We start from the raw sequence: 16,743 nt of genomic DNA, 5'->3' as shown, positions 1-16,743 counted from the left end.
GTGCTGTTCTAGGACAAAGAGTTGACAAGAAGTTGAATGTTATTCACTATGCTAGTAAAACTCTAGAGAGTGCCCAAAGAAACTATGCCACTACGGAGAAGGAATCTTTAGCAGTCGTGCTTGCATGCGAAAAGTTCAGATCTTATATAGTTGACTCCAAAGTCACTATTCACTCTGATCATGCTGCTATTAAGTACCTTATGGAGAAGAAGGACGCTAAGCCTAGGCTGATCAGATGGGTTCTCCTGCTACAGGAATTTGATTTGCACGTCGTTGACCGAAAGGGTGCTGATAACCCTATAGCAGATAACTTGTCTTGGCTAGAGAATGTCCTTGATGACCCACTACCTATTGATTGCAGCTTTCCTGATGAGCAATTAAATGTCATCCGCACTACACATAGTGCACCGTGGTATGCTGATTATGCAAACTACATCGTAGCCAAATACATACCACCCAGTTTCACCTATCAGCAAAAGAAGAAGTTCTTCTTTGATTTGAGACACTACTTTTGGGGTGATCCTCACCTTTATAAGGAAGGAGTAGATGGTGTTATTAGACGTTGTGTTCCTAAACATGAATAGGGATAGATCCTACAGAAGTGTCATTCCGAAGCCTACGGAGGACACCACGCTGGAGATAGAACTGCCCACAAGGTATTGCAATCAGGTTTCTATTGGCCCACTCTCTTCAAGGATGCCCGTAAGTTTGTCTTGTCTTGTGACGAATGTCAAAGAATAGGGAACATTAGTAAGCGTCTGGAGATGCATATGAACTATTCACTTGTCATTGAACCATTCGATGTCTCGGGCTTTGATTATATGGGACCCTTCCCGAGTTCCAATGGGTACACTCACATTTTAGTGATGTGGATTACGTTACTAAGTGGGTAGAGGCTATCCCCACTAAAAATGCTGATCACACACCTCTATTAAGATGCTTAAAGAAGTCATATTCCCAAGATTTGGAGTCCCTAGATACTTGATGACTGATGGCGGTTCACACTTCATTCATGGTGTTTTCCGCAAGATGCTATCTAAGTATGATGTCAACCATAGAGTTGCATCTCCTTATCATCCTCAGTCTAGTGGTCAAGTGGCGTTGAGTAATAGGGAGATCAAGTTGATCCTACAAAAGACCGTCAATAGATCTCGAAAGAACTGGTCTAGCAAACTTGACAATGCACTATGGGCTTATAGGACTACTTATAAGAATCCCATGGGCATGTCGCCGTATAAAATGGTTTACGGTAAGGCCTGTCATTTACCTCTAGAGCTGGAACACAAAGCTTATTGGGCAATCAAAGAGCTCAACTTTGATTTCAAACTTGCCGATGAGAAGCGGTTGTTTGATATTAGCTCGTTAGATGAATGAAGATCCCAGGCATATGAGAATGCCAGGTTGTTCAAGGGAAAGATTAAGAGATGGAACGACAAATGAATACAGAAACGAGAGTTCAATGTAGGTGATTATGTCTTGCTATACAATTCTCGTTTGAGATTCTTTGCAGGCAAGCTTCTCTCTAAATGGGAAGGCCCCTATGTTATCGAGGAAGTATATCGTTCCGATGCCATCAAAATCAATAACACGGAAGGAAATTTTCCTAGAGTGGTAAATGGGCAAAGAATCAAGCATTACATCTCTGGTATTCCCATAAATTTTGACACCAATGTCATCAATGTCATAACTCCAGAGGAGTACGTAAGGGATGTTTATCAGCCTGTTTTAGACCCTGAAAACGAAGAGGTATCTGTTTCGGTAAGAAATTGGACTCCGATGCTTTTCCAATAGGAAATTTCTTCCGTTTTGGAATTTTTGGGAAATTAGAAAAATAAAAAGCAGCCCGGAGAGCGAACGAGGCGGCCACAAGCCCTGCCACTGCCCCTACCCCCTGGTGGTCGAGGGCAAGCTTGTGGGCACCTCGTGTGCCTCCCGAACTCCGTTTTCTTGTGAAGGACTCCTTCTAGTCCAGAAAAAATCAATATATAGTCGCCCAAAGGTTTTGATCTCCGTATCGCGTAGTTTTTCCTCTGTTTTCGTTTCGAGCCTATTTGTGTGACAGATCTAGATCATCATGACTTCCCCAAACGCTCCTAAGGACAAGATCTTTGACAAGGTCATCAATCCCTACCTCACGGAAGTGCTGAAACAAATCTATCAAGATGAGCGAGGGGATGTTGCACATCCGTGATGTTGAGTGGCCTAAGAAGACCGGAAGCATGGAGACGAGGCTCGAAGCAATGGAGCAACAAGTCTTCAAGTGCCAAGGGATGGTGGACAGTGGACTCAACGCCAACCATACGATGATCACAGAGTTCACTAGCAATCACAAGATGGATGCCATTGATATTGGGAAACACCTCTCCAGGCTCTATGGCAGGGTTGATCAACTTCAGGGCCAGATCTATGACCTGCAGAACCAAAACTGTGAGTATGAGTACAGATTTAAATCAATAAGGTTGGCTGCAGATTTGAGGATTTCGGCGACTCGTTCATCCTGCAATGATGGAGCACCTATCAAAAGTATGAAAAGAACGATATGAAAAGAACGATAGCATGAAAGATCATGAGACGATCTTATGGAAAGTGATAACTTCACGTATGACACGTATGATGATTGAAACTTGTTGAGAATAAATCAACATAGACCTCAGTCATTGTTGTAATTAATAAAAAGTAATAAGGAAAGAGAGGTTCACATATAAATATATCATCTTAGACACTTTTTACAATTGTGAACACTCACCAAACTATTACATGCTTAGGAGTAGATGTTGGACAAGGAACACAACATAATGAATTGTGTTTGCTTGGTTCCAAACAATGTTATATGATTGGAGATCCTTTAGCATGTGACGATTGCTTCCACCTCATATTAGCCAAAACTCCCGCACCAAGTAGAGATACTACTTGTGCATCCTTAAACCTCCAACCCAGTTTTGCCATGAGAGTCCACCATACCTACCTATGGATTGAATAAGATCCTTCAAGTAAGTTGTCATCGGTGCAAGCAATAAAAAATGTTCTCTAATATGTATGATCTATTAGTGTGCGGAAAATAAACTTTGTACGAACCTGTGATGAGGAAGACATAAAAGTGACAGACTGCATAATAAAGTTCTTTATCACAGGAGGCAATATAAGGTGACGTTCCTCCACACTAAGAGGACACGCACTCAAACCTCAAAAGCGCATGACAACCTCTGCTTCCCTCTGCGAAGGGCATATCTTGTACCTTTACTTTTTGCCCTTGTAAGATTCATGGTGATCTTCACCAATTCCCTATTTTGCCTTTGTCTTGGCTACCGTCACATGCTTGGGAAAGATCTATATTCATATATCAACTTGGAGTTGAGTACTTATGCTTTATTATTGTTGAATTTACCCTTGAGGTAAATCGTGAGGAGGCAAAACTATAAGCCCCCATCTTCCTCTGTGTCCAGCTGAAGCTTTGACACCATGAGTACTACGTGAGTTGTAACAATTGTGGGAAACAAAAGAGATGATTGAGTATGTGTGTTTGCCTTACAAGCTCTTATTTGACTCTTTACGATTGTGATAAATTGCAATTGCTTCAATGACTATGGACTATTGTTGGTTACTTCTCAGTAAGGTTTTTGCTTCATGCTTTGCTTTGTGAAGGAATTGTTACTTTCCAATAAGAATCTTTATAATATATTGTTGTCCTATGTGTGATCATGATGCCCTAATGTCCGTATTATGTTTTATCGACACCTTCATCCCTCAACATGTGGACATGTTTACGGAACTTGGTTTTCGCTTAAGGACAAGCGAGGTCTAAGCTTGGGGGAGTTGATACGTGAATTTTGCATCATGCTTTCATGTTGATATTTATTGCTTTTTGGGCTGTCATATTACTTGCGGTACCATATTTATGCCTTTTCTCTCTTATTTTGCACGGTTTATTTGAAGAGGGAGAATTCAGGCAGCTGGAATTCTGGACTAGAAAAGGAGCAAATCCTAGTCAAATATTCTGCACATCTCCAAATGCCCTGAAAAGTTACATGGATTTTTTTGGGATTATATAAAAATTACTGGGCGAAAGAACTACGGAGGGGGGCTGCTAGGGCGCCACAAGCCCTGACACCGCCACCCCCCCTGGTGGCGGAGTGGGAGCTTGTGGGCTCCCTGACGGCCCACTAACCCCCTTATTTTGCTGTACGAAGCGTCTTGGTCCATAAAAAATCGGAAGGGAGATTTTTCGTGGTTTCGCCGCCGCCACGTGGCGGAACTTGAGCAGATCCAATCTAGAGCTCCGGCAGGACGATCCTGTCAGGGAAACTTCCCTCCCGGAGGGGGAAATCGTCGCCATCGTCATCACGAACACTCCTCTCGTCGGAGGAGAGGCATCTTCATCACCACCATCTCCACTCCAATCCATAGTTCATCTCTTGTAATCAATCTTCGTCTCACGACTCCGATTGGTACTTGTAAGGTTGCTAGTAGTGTTGATTACTCTTTGTAGTTGATGCTAGTTGGATTACTTGGTGGAAGAGTTTATGTTCAGATCCTTGATGCTATTCATTACACCTCTGATCATGATTATGATTATGTTTTGTGAGTAGTTACTTTTGTTCCTAAGGACATGGGATAAGTCATGTTAATAATAGTCATGTGAATTTGATATTCTTTCGGTATTTTGATATGCTGTGTGTTGTCTTTTCCTCTAGTGGTGTTATGTGAATTACTACCACTTCACCATATTTGGGATTAGAGGAAGTCATTGGGAAGTATTAAGTAGATGATGGGTTGCTGGAGTGACAGAAGCTTAAACCCCAGTCTATGCGTTGCTTCATGAGGGGCTGATTTGGATCCACTAGTTCAATGCTATGGTTAGACTTTGTCTTAATTCTTCTTTTGTAGTTGCGGATGCTTGCGAGAGAGGTTAATCATAAGTGGGATGCTTGTCCAAGTAAGGGCAGTACCCAAGCGCCGGTCCACCCACATATCAAACTATCAAAGTAACGAACGTGAATCATATGAACATGATGAAGCTAGCATGACAGAAATTCCCGTGTGTCATCGAGAGCGTTTTTTCTCCTATAAGACTTTGTTCAGGCTTTTCCCTTGCTACAAAAGGGATTGGGCCACTTGCTGCACCGTTTCTACTACTTGTTACTTATTACTTTTTGCTTGCTACGTTTCACCTCGCTACACAATCAGTTGTTACCGCTACTTTCAGTGCTTGCAGTTATTACCTTGCTGAAAACAGTTTATCAGAGCGTTCTGCTCTTCGTTGGGTTTGACACTCTTACTTATCGAAAGGACTACGATTGATCCCCTATACTTGTGGGTCATCAATTATGCGCAAGGCAAAGGTTTTTCCTTGATAGGTTTTCTATTTTAAAGGTCTCATGCTGTTAGTTGGGAGACCGAGTTATAGAATTGATTTCCATACTATAAAGGGGGGCTCTCGAGTGAGTAGCTTGACTGTACCATTCATAGAGATCTCAAACCATTGCATTCTTGGCATTAGCACCTTTCTTGATCCTTGTTTTTTTTCTATGTGTGTTTTGGATCATATGCTCTTCTTCATGATCAACTCGAGTTCATCAAGAACGGATATCGTATGCATCCTCTTCCTGTTTTCGGTATTTTGAGATTTTGTCGGACCATATTTGGGAAGGTCATCTTCCTTATACTATTGGCATTTATTCTCCATTTCTTGTTATTAATATAACCACTCGATGATGGATAACTCTTGGTGTCTTCTATCCAACAAGCTTGAGTTTGGTCATTTCGGAGCGTGTATGCAAAAGTTATGACAATTGCAGTCCTGCTTGTTTATTTTGATTTGCTTGGGCTATTTTGCACCATGCAAATAGTAGTACCGCTCAGTACCATAGTAGTACCGCTTGCGACACTTCCTCTATGGACTACCGCAACCACTACCACTTGGGAAAAGTTTTGTGTGCATGTTTTAGTTGCCTACTTTCTCTAAGAGGTAGTAGAGCGGTAGTACCGCTCAAGCGGTAGTACCGCTTTGTGTTTCAATGGATGTGCATGTTTCTGTTGCCTATTTTCCCTAAGCTATATTAGAGAGGTAGTAGTACCACTCAAGTAGTAGTACCGCTCCCCAGAGCGGTAGTACCTCTCTTGCAAAACTACCGCTCTTGTATTTATGTATGCTTGGGTTGCATTGACCGTGCTAAGTGGTAGTACCACTCCACCAACCGGTAATACCGCTTGTGCATGACGAGTGTGCATAATGGTTGGATTTGGTAGGGCTACCTAAGGGAGTCTTCTTCCCTAATGGTTCTTATCCTTTGATCTCGTGTTCTTCCCCCATTGTTGACCTCCTTGGATCTTGCTAACTCTCAATCCTACAATGATTCTTGCTCCTTTTTACGGAAAAGAGAGAGCACATCTAGATCTACATTTGCACAAATCACTTTCTTCTCTATGTGAGGAGAATCCCTTGGATTCTAGATCATGGAGTTCTTAGTGCTCTCCTTGTTCTTCATCTCATATTCCTCCATCGCTTTTGTTGTTGTGGTAGGATTTGAGTGTGAGATACTTTGACCACTTCGTGTGTTCCTTCCATTGCATTAGTTGCATCAGTTTGAATTCTCCACGGTGATACGTGGAAGTGAAAAGTTGAGAAGCTTATTACTCTTGGGTGTTTGGTCACCCTAAAGCTTGTGCATCTTGGGTTCATGGGCGCCCTAGATGGTTGGTGGTGGCATAGAGCTCAACCATTATGGTGGGAAGCTCCGGGCAAGCGTCAGGGGTCTCCAATTAGGTTGTGGAGATCGCCCCAAGCAATTTGTATGGGTTTCGGTGACCATCCCCATGTCTTGCCATTTGTATGGGTTTGGTGACCGCCCCCAAGTAGGGATGGCAATGGGTACCCATTACCCACGTATCCCGCGGGTAAAACCCTATTAGAGTAAGGGTATGGGACAAAAATTTACCTATGGGTATATAAATAGGAAAATTTGAAACCCATCGGGTAGAGCGAGTATGGGTATGGGATCATATAACCCATACCCATATACCCGTGTACCCATATAAAATCTATGTAAACTCAAAATTATCTCTACAATCTACACGATGTCAATAATTATAAATTGAAAGTGTATGCCTATGTGTTGTTGTTTATGACTATATGATGTTGTTTTATAAGTATGTGTTGTATTTATAATCTATCTTTGTAAACTATATGATACAATGCAGTTTATAACTATAAAGTTTTTAAATTGATGTTTTGCAAATATGGGTAATTTTACCCGCGGGTACCCGTCTACCATGTCGGGTAACGGGTATGGAAAATATTTGTACCCGTTGACGGGTACGGGTAAGGGTGATGGGTAATATCACACGGGACGGATAAGGGTATGGGGAGGCTCAACCCATACCCATACCCTGCGGGTGCCATCCCTACCCCCAAGGGTCACCATTTGTATGGGTTTGGTGACCGCCCTCAAGAGTCCTTTAGTGGAATCACGACATGTTGCACTATGTGATGGTGTGAGGAGATTACGGTGGCCCTATTTGCGTCTTGGGGAGCATTGTACCTCCACAATGCTCCACATAGAGATTAGCATCTGCAAGGGTGTGAACTTCGGGATACATGGTTTTCTCTGAGTGCCTCAGTTACCTCTTACCCGAGCCCTTTACTTATGCACTTTACTTTGTGGTAGCCATATTGTTTCATCTTATATATCTTGCTATCAATTAGTTGTTTATCTTGCTTAGCATAAGTTGTTGGTGCACATAGATGAGCCTAGTTGTTTTACATTTTGTGCTTGACAAATTAAACGCTAGTTTTATTCCACATTTCTTCAAACATAAACCATAATTATTTCAAAGCACCTATTCACCCCCTCCCTTGTAGGCGGCATCCATGTCCTTTCTGGTGTTGGTGATATAGTGTCAGGATTTTCATCGGTGGCACAGACTGACTAGGTCACCAAATAAGAGGGAGTCGGTGCATGGCATGAACAACGTCTAGGTCAACATCGGACTAGACCTATCATGCAACGAGATGGGTGTTTTTTCCAGATTTTCTTTAGGGAGTCCTCGAGCTTTGTCTGGGGCGGCGAGGCGGCAACGTTGTGCCTGTCAAGGAATACTCTTCTCCCACTCTCTCTCATTGTTACATTGATGTGTTTATCACCGGCAAAGGGTGTGTGGAGCCGACGAGGTATGTCCTTGGTGGGTATTCCAAGATCCAGCCACTTTCGATTTCTGATGAACCAATGTGATTTCAACCGTCGTTCATGCTCTTTATAGTTTCGACATATCCGTGTTGAAGTTTTCTTCTTCGGGGTGACGATTGCTTTGATCAATATCGTCAACATCTCTACTACTAGTAAACAATGTTGGGATATTACCCGAGGAGGGGGGAGATGCATCACATTAGAGATAAATATTTCCCTCAGTGATAACCAAGTTCATCTAACCAATAGGAGGACCACGCGAATGCCCGTCTTCAGCACACACTTGCACCCAATGCGGGCAAGAGGGTTGTCAATCCCCTTGAACTCATTACTTACGAGAGATAAGTAGTGATAGATAAATAAGAAGAATATATTAAATATAAAAATTAACTACAAATAATAAAATGCAGAGAGGTATTTCTGTATTTTAGTAATATATATGTGAAGACCCGGGGCCATAATTTTCGCTTGAAGCTTCTCTCTCGTAGAAAGCATACGGTGGGTAAACAAATTACTGTTAGGCAATTGATAGAAAAGCATATAGTCATGCAATATTTATTCATGGCAATGATCACACATATAGGCATCACGTCCATAAAAAAGTATACCAACTCGTGCGTGCATCTACTAATATTACTCCACTCATCAACCGCTATCCATCATGCGTCTAGAGTATTAAGTAAAACATAATAGCTTTAAGCAAGATGACATGATGTAGACAAAGTAAATCCAAATAATATGAATAAATCCCATTGATTTATCCTTCATGATAGCAATAAAAATACGTGTCATGTCTCTTTCTGTTAGTGGGATTGAACATCGCAAAATTGAACCCATTACAACGCACCACTCCCGCTGAAGATAAATCTATCTAGTTGGCCAAACCAAACCGTTAGATCGGAGAGAAATACGAAGCTATCATAATCATGCATATAATAATTTAGAGATAAATCAAATACTTTTCATGAATAATCTGAACATAAACCCATAATTCATATGATCCCAACAAACACACCGCACAAGAGTGATCGCATAACATAGATCACCACGGGAATATCAGCGATCTTAGCAATGAAAAACGTAGAGAGAGAGAGAGAGAGAGCGCGAGGTAGCCATCTAGATACTAACTACGGACCCGTAGGTCTGCGGTAAAATACTCACACATCACCATGGGAGAAGAACGGTTGATGTAGAGGCCCTTCACAATTGATCCCTCTCCGAAAGGGCACTAGAACAGGGCTCCAAATGGGCACACGATGGAACAGAGACTTGTGTCGGTGAAAAAAGTGTTTTGGGAGGATCTCTAGGGTTTTCCCAATATATGTAAATTTATAGCGAAGAGGTCAGGGCCAGATGAGCTAGGAGGTGTCCCTAAGCCATCAGGGCACGAGCACACACCCCCCTTGACGCGCCACGTTGGTGTCGGGCACCTCGTGTACCCTCCGGTCTTATTCCCAAGCTACCAGGTGTTATTTTTTTCCATGAAAAATCATCAAAAAATTCGGGGTATTTGGACTTCGTTCGGTACAGTATTCCTGAAAATCCAAAAACATGCAGAAAACAATAACTAGCATTGGACACTAGGTTAATAGGTTAGTGTTGATATAAAACATCATATAAATTCTTATAAAACATCCAAGATTGATAATATAATAGCATGGAACAATCAAATATTATCGATGCATTAGAGACATATCAATACCCCCAAGCTTAATTCCTACTCATCCTCGAGCAGGCAAATGATAAAAACGGATTTTTTGATGTGATATGCTACCTAACATGTAATATCTTTTTAGATATGATCATTGAGAAACAATGAATCAATAAACATTAACATAGTAATATCCATAAATATAAGTAACATAATCATGAATTTTCAAAATATACGATCCCTAAAGAATGTTTACTGCTCATTCATTTTACCATATTAGCATGGCATGACTCCGTCTTCACGAGATAAATACAAATGTCAAGCACCATGGTGTTAAGCCAAGCAATTGGTCATACTTTTTAACGCGCTTGAGCATTTTGTACCTCACTCAATACATGATCTTGAACCATGGACATAGCATATAGGTGCAATAGATTATGGTGATAGATTTCAAAGGAGTAAAAGTGAAGAAGAAAGTCTTGCATCAACTAGGCGTACCAACGGGCTATGGCATGCCCATCAATAGATATTGATGCGAGGAGTAGGGATTGCCATGCAACGGATGCACTAGAGCTATAAGTGTATGAAAGCTCAACGGAAGCTAAGTGGGTGTGCATTCAACTTGGTTGCTCATGAAGACCTCGGGCATTTGAGGAAGCCCGTCAGCGAAATATACAAGTCACGTTTTGTAATGAAAAATTCCCACTAGCATATGAAAATGACAAAAATATAAGACTCTCTATATGAAAAACATGGTGCTTTCACTAAGCACAAGTGTGGAAAAGGGGGTAGTAGCGGTGTCCCTTCTCTATTTTCTCTCATTTTTTATTTATTTTCTTTCTTTTCCATTTTTTCCTTTTCTCATTTGGAGTCTCATCCCGGCTGGTGGGGGAATCATTGTCTCCATCATCCTTTCCTCAGTAAGATAGTGCTCTAATAATGATAAACATCACACTTTTATGTACTTACAACTCGATATGAAAACCTACTAAACAAGATGACTCTATGTGAATGCATGTGGTAGTGTACCAGTATGTGCAATTATATAGTGTAACATGTAAACAATGATGAACGGTGGCTTTTCCATAAATACTATGTCATCTACATGAACATGCAAAGCAATATGACAATGAACACATAAGTCATGAGATGTAACAGTGGAAGTTACATGGAAATATATCTCGTCGTGGGTATGGGAATGCCATGATAGGTAGGTATGTGGTTGTTTTGAGGAAGATATAAGGTGGATTATGTGCAACAAAGTGTATCATGTCGCGGGGTTTGGATGCACCACCGAAGTTTGCACCGATCCTCAAGGTGGGAATGGGCAATGCACGATAACGAAGAGGCTAGCAAATAAGAAAAGGTGAGAGTGCGTACATCCATGGATTCACATTAGTCATAAAGAACTCACATACTTATTGCAAAGCTTTATTAGCTCTCAAAGTACTACTCACATGCCCCTAGGCAGGATCTTGGTAGGAGTTATCCATCGTGTTCCCCGACCTAAACAACACTAGGATTTCAACAAGGAATAAGAATGCTCACACAACATCACCATGCCATAACCAATATTTAGATGAACAAAAAGTTAACACTCTTTAAGCATCAATATTTTTATTAACCAACAACCATGTGCTCACGCTCTTTTCATATTACCACATCAATATCATTAACCCACAATTTCTCTTTTGTGTGCTACATGAAAGTTTTTATTATATCAAACTTGAATGCCTATCCTTTTTGGAATAGTCTTATACCCATGCAAATTGCCGTTGTTATTTATTAAACTCCCAAACAAATATAAGTGAAGAACTAGAGTGTAATTATGTTTACAAAATCTACACGCCACCGTGCTAAAAAATATATAAGTAAACCAATAGAACAACTGCTTAGCTCAAAAGATATAAGTGAAGCACATAGAGTATTCTAACAAATAATGATGAAAATGTGTCTCTCTCAAGTGGTGTGTACATCAAACAATTATTGTGGAGAATTAAAACAAAAGAGAACTATAATACATGACGCTCCAAGCAAAACACATATCATATGATGAATAAAAATGTAGCTCCAAGTGACATACCAATGGAATGCACACAAAAGAGGGAATGCCTTTGGGGCATCTCCAAGCTTAGATGCTAGAGTCTTCCTAGTATATTTCCTTTGGGTGCCTTGGGAATCCCCAAGCTTAGGGTCTTGCTACTTCTTATTCCTTCATCCATCATGATCGCACCCAAAATTTAAAAACTTCAGCACCCAAAACTTAACAGAAAACTCGTGGGATTCGTTAGTACAATAGTCAATAGGAAAATCATAAACTTTAGGTACTATTGTAGCTTGATTCTTATTTAATTATTGCATAAGGTAATGTATTCTAACTTCTCCATGACTTATACCCCTCGATACAATCCATAGCATCATCAAAACAAGCAAACTGTGCAAGCAAAAACAGAATCCTTCTAAAACAAAATAGTTTGTAGTGATCAACACTTAACCATACTTTTGTAACTCCGAAAATTCTGAAAACTTAGGAAAACCTGAGGAATTTCGATACCAATAATGTTTAAAAAATCATATCAAAAAGTCGTTCCAGTAAAATCATCCCAAAGGCTTTACTTGGCACAAACACTAATTTAAACAAAACACACAATCATTACAATATCAATAATCATTTCAACTCAAAATAACAGAAAGTAGAACACAATAATTAAGGTAACTATTGGGTTGCCTCGTAACAAGCGCTATTGTTTTATGCCCCTAGCTAGGCATAATGCATAGTTTCAAGTGATATCATATTTGGCATTCAGTCTATAAATGGCCCTCATGATAGACTTGTAAGGTGGTTTAATTCTCTTCCTGGGGAATTATTCCATCCCTTTCTTTAATAGTAATTGGAATCTTATGCTCCTCTCTTTCATATCAATAATAGCACCTATAGTTCGTAAAAAGGGACTACGATAGATCGGATAGAAATACGAAGTTATCATATTCTTGCATATAAGAATTCAAAGATAACTTAAATACTTTTTATGAATAATTTGAACATAAACCCACAATTTGTCGGATCCCAACAAACGCATTGCACAAGAGTGATTACATAAGATAGATCACCGCATCACCGTGGGAATCACGGTGATCTTATCAATGAAGAACATAGAGAGAGATAGTTATCTAGGTACTAACTATAGACCCGTAGGTTTGTGGTAAACTAATCACAAATCACCATGGGAGCAACAATGTTGATGTAGAGGCCCTCCGTGATCGATCCCCCCTCTGACAGGGCAGTGGAACAAGGATCTAGATGGGTACACGGCGGAACAGAGACTTGCGACCGCGGAAAAAGTGTTGTGGGAGGCTCTCTGGGATTTCTATATGTGAATTTATAGAGAAGAGATTGGGGCGAGAGGAGCTGGGAGGTGGCAACAAGCCATTAGGGAATGGCCACCCCCTAGGTTGCGCCCCGTTGGCTTGGGGGGGGGGGGACACCTCGTGTGCCCTCCGGCCTTCTTGTGAAGCTTTCACGTCTAATTTTTGTTCAAAAAATCATCAAATTTTTTTGGGATATTTGAACTTCGTTTGTTACAATTTTTTTGAAAAACAAAAACATGCATAAAACAACAACTCACACTTGGCACTGAGCTAATATGTTAGTCCTTAAAAATGATATAAAACATCGTACAAATGCTTATAAACCATTTAAGATTTATAACATGATTATATGGAACAATAAAAAATTATTGATAGTTGGAGACGTATCAGTCTCCTAGTCTGGATCGATGACATCCCGATAATCAATGACATCCGGATAACTACTTCTACAAGTTCCTAGGTTTAAAAAAAGTTGTTCCGCCGAGGTGGAGGCCCAAAGGCAGCATCAAGCTATGCTCACAACGCACCATCGATGGATGCACGAAAAAGAAGACTTCGACACTCCCAAAATTTAAACGTAGTTTTATCATTTTGTATGAGTCTGTTTATAAGGATCTATGACACTTATATGATCTTAGGCCTTTTCGGAAAGAACAAAAATCCACTCCAAGAAAATAGTGGCACGTCATCCAAACTCCCGTCATTCTTCCCTAAAACAAATCCCTTCATTCTCCCCCGGGGCCGAGAGGATAACACCCACATGGCAACGAGCCTGCCCTGCACCCAGTCAACAAACACCCGCCCACATTTCCTCCAGCGGCCTTACCATGGCCACAGGTCCATCCAAACACCAGGTCCACGCCACGGATCACCATATCCACAACTCCATGGACAACCGCCTACACCCCGTCCCCGCTTCTGCCCGGTCTCTTCCCGCCACTCGCCGAAACCGCGACCCCCATGCGCGTCCACGCCGCCCACCTCCTCGTCCCCGTGCCTTCCACGCCCCGCCGCCATGCCACCCTCCGGTTCACCGTCTCCGCCGCGGCGACGTCCGTGAACGTGAACCAGGCCGACGCTGCCCGCAAGCAGGCTGTCATCGTCGGCGGCGGGCTCGCGGGCCTCGCGGCGGCCACCCACCTGGCCTCCCTCTCCGTGCCGTTCACGCTGCTGGAGGCCTCGGACCGGGTCGGCGGCCGCGTCGCCACCGACGAGGTCGACGGGTACCTGCTCGACAGGGGCTTCCAGATCTTCCTCACCGCGTACCCGGAGTGCCAGCGCCTCCTCGACTTCCAGGCGCTGCGCCTCCAGCCGTTCTTCCCCGGCGCGCTCGTGTACCTCGGCGCCGGCGAGAGCGGGTCGCCGTTCCACATGCTCTCCGACCCGTTCCGCTTCCCCATCCGCTCCCTCTCCTCGGTCTTCTCCCCCGTCGGCACCCTGCCCGACAAGCTCCTCGTCGGCATCACCCGGCTCCGCGCGGCCGCCACCCCGGACGACGTCATCCTGTCCTCGCCGGAGACCACCACCGCGAAGCACCTGGAGAAGCTCGGGTTCTCTCCGTCCATCGTAGAGCGGTTCCTGCGGCCGTTCCTGGCCGGGATATTCTTCGACCCGGCGCTCGACACGTCGTCCCGCCTCTTCGAGCTCGTGTTCAAGCGCCTCGCCCTTGGTGACAATGCCATGCCGAAGGCCGGCATTGGCGCCATCGCCGCGCAGCTCGTGGACCGCCTCCCCGCGGGCTCCGTTCGCCTCAACGCCCGCGCCGCGTCCATCGACCCGTCATCCGGCGTGACGCTCCACACCGGCGAGACCGTGTCCGACGAGCTCGGCGTCATCGTCGCGGTCGAGCAGCCGGAAGCCGAGAAGCTCCTGCCGCTGCTACCCGCGAGACCCAAGAGCAAGAAGCCGGCCGAGAGGAGCACTGTGTGCCTCTACTTCTCCGCGGACCGCGCGGCGGTGCAAGAGCCCGTGCTGCTCGTGAACGGGTCGGGCAAGGGGATCGTGAACAACATGTTCTTCGCGACCAACGTGGCGCCGTCGTACGCGCCCGCGGGGAAGGTGCTGGTGTCCCTGTCGCTCGTGGGCTCCTTCGCCGACCGGAAAGACGCGGAGCTGGCCGGCGAGGTTGTCCGGGAGCTCGGCGGGTGGTTCGGCGCCGGGGAGGTGGCGTCGTGGGCGCACCTGAGGACGTACCGCATCGGCTTCGCGCAGCCGGACCAGACGCCGCCCACAGAGCTGGCATATATTCATGCATCAACAAGTATTTACGCTATGTGCATATATTCAGCCATTTACCGGTCGGTGCTGCAACGGTGCCGTGCAGTGACTGTCATCAACGTGTTGTGTGTCAGTGCTGCAAGAGCGCCGCCGTGCTATTAGCTAGTGCTTCGACAAAGATGTCATGTTGCAAGTCGATATTATGATGACGCTACCGAGCAACCATGATCGCGAGCCGGAGCTGTGAGGGCACCGCCATGTTACGAGCCTATGTTGCAACGACACAACAATGTTGTAAGCCGGTGTTGCGATGACGTCGCCGTGCCGCGAGCGGCCATGAGTGCGACTCGGTGTTGCGAGGGTGCCGTCGTGCTACGAGCGGTACTGTGACGACACCACCGTGCCTCGAGCGGCCATGACTGCGAGCCGGTACTGCGAGGGTGCCACTGTGCTATGAACGGTGCTGCGACGATGCCACCGTGCCGCGAGCAGCCATGATTGCGAGCCGGTGCTGCGAGGGTGTCGCTGTGCTACGAGCCGGTGATGCGAGGGTGTCGCTTTGCTATGACCCGGTGATGCAATGACGCCACCGTGCTACGATTCGGTTCTGCGACAATGTTGCCGTTCTGCGAGTAACCATGATTTCAAGCCAGTGATGCGAGGGCGTCGCCATGCTGTGCGTCGGTGTTGCCATGATGCCACTGTGTTGCGAGTGGCCATGATTGCGAGTCGGTGCTGCGAGGGCGTCGCCATGCTACGAGCTCGTGTGGCGACGACACTGCCAGCCGGTGCTGCGAGGGGACTACCGTTCTACGAGCCTTTGCTGCAACGACACCACCGTGCCGCGAGCGGCCATGATTGTGAGTCGGTGCTGCGAGGGTGCCGCCGTGCTACGAGACGGTGCTGAGATGACGCCACCGTGCCATTAGCGGGCATGATTGTGAGTCGGTGTTGCGAGGGTGCCGCCGTGCTACGAGTCGGTGCTGCAAGGGTGTCGCCGTGCCGCGAGCGGGCATGATTTCGAGTCAGTGCTGCAAGGGTGCCTCCGTGCTACGATCTGGTACTGCGGGTTCTACCATCCTACGAGCAGGTGCTGCGACGATGTTGTCATGTTGCGCACATCCACGATCGTGAGCCGGTGCTGCGACGATGGTGTCATCGCGCCTAGCCACGATTGTGAGCCGGTGCTGCGAGGGCCCTGCTGTGTTGCTAGTGGCCATGACTGCGAGCCATTGTTGCGACCGGCCATGATTGCGAGCTAGTGTTGCGAGCCGGTTGCAACGACGATGTCGTGTTGTGAACCAGTGTTGGTACGACGCCACC

General features: G+C 44.7%; 1 protein-coding gene across 1 annotated transcript; it reads left to right on the top strand.

The window, feature by feature from the left end:
* The first annotated feature begins 13,963 nt into the window (after nt 1–13,963).
* LOC123429814 (coproporphyrinogen III oxidase-like) lies at nt 13,964–15,678 on the top strand. The gene is given in 2 exon segments (XM_045113800.1): nt 13,964–14,036; nt 14,039–15,678. Coding segments are annotated over 2 exon segments (1,617 nt in total). The 3' UTR covers nt 15,583–15,678.
* The last annotated feature ends 1,065 nt before the right edge of the window (nt 15,679–16,743 follow it).

The sequence above is a fragment of the Hordeum vulgare genome, chromosome 2H (genome assembly GCF_904849725.1).
Source record: "Hordeum vulgare subsp. vulgare chromosome 2H, MorexV3_pseudomolecules_assembly, whole genome shotgun sequence".
NCBI classification, from domain to species: Eukaryota; Viridiplantae; Streptophyta; class Magnoliopsida; order Poales; family Poaceae; genus Hordeum; species Hordeum vulgare.
The sequence above is the reverse complement of the archived record's forward strand: the minus strand, read 5'-3'. Positions and strand labels throughout refer to the sequence as shown.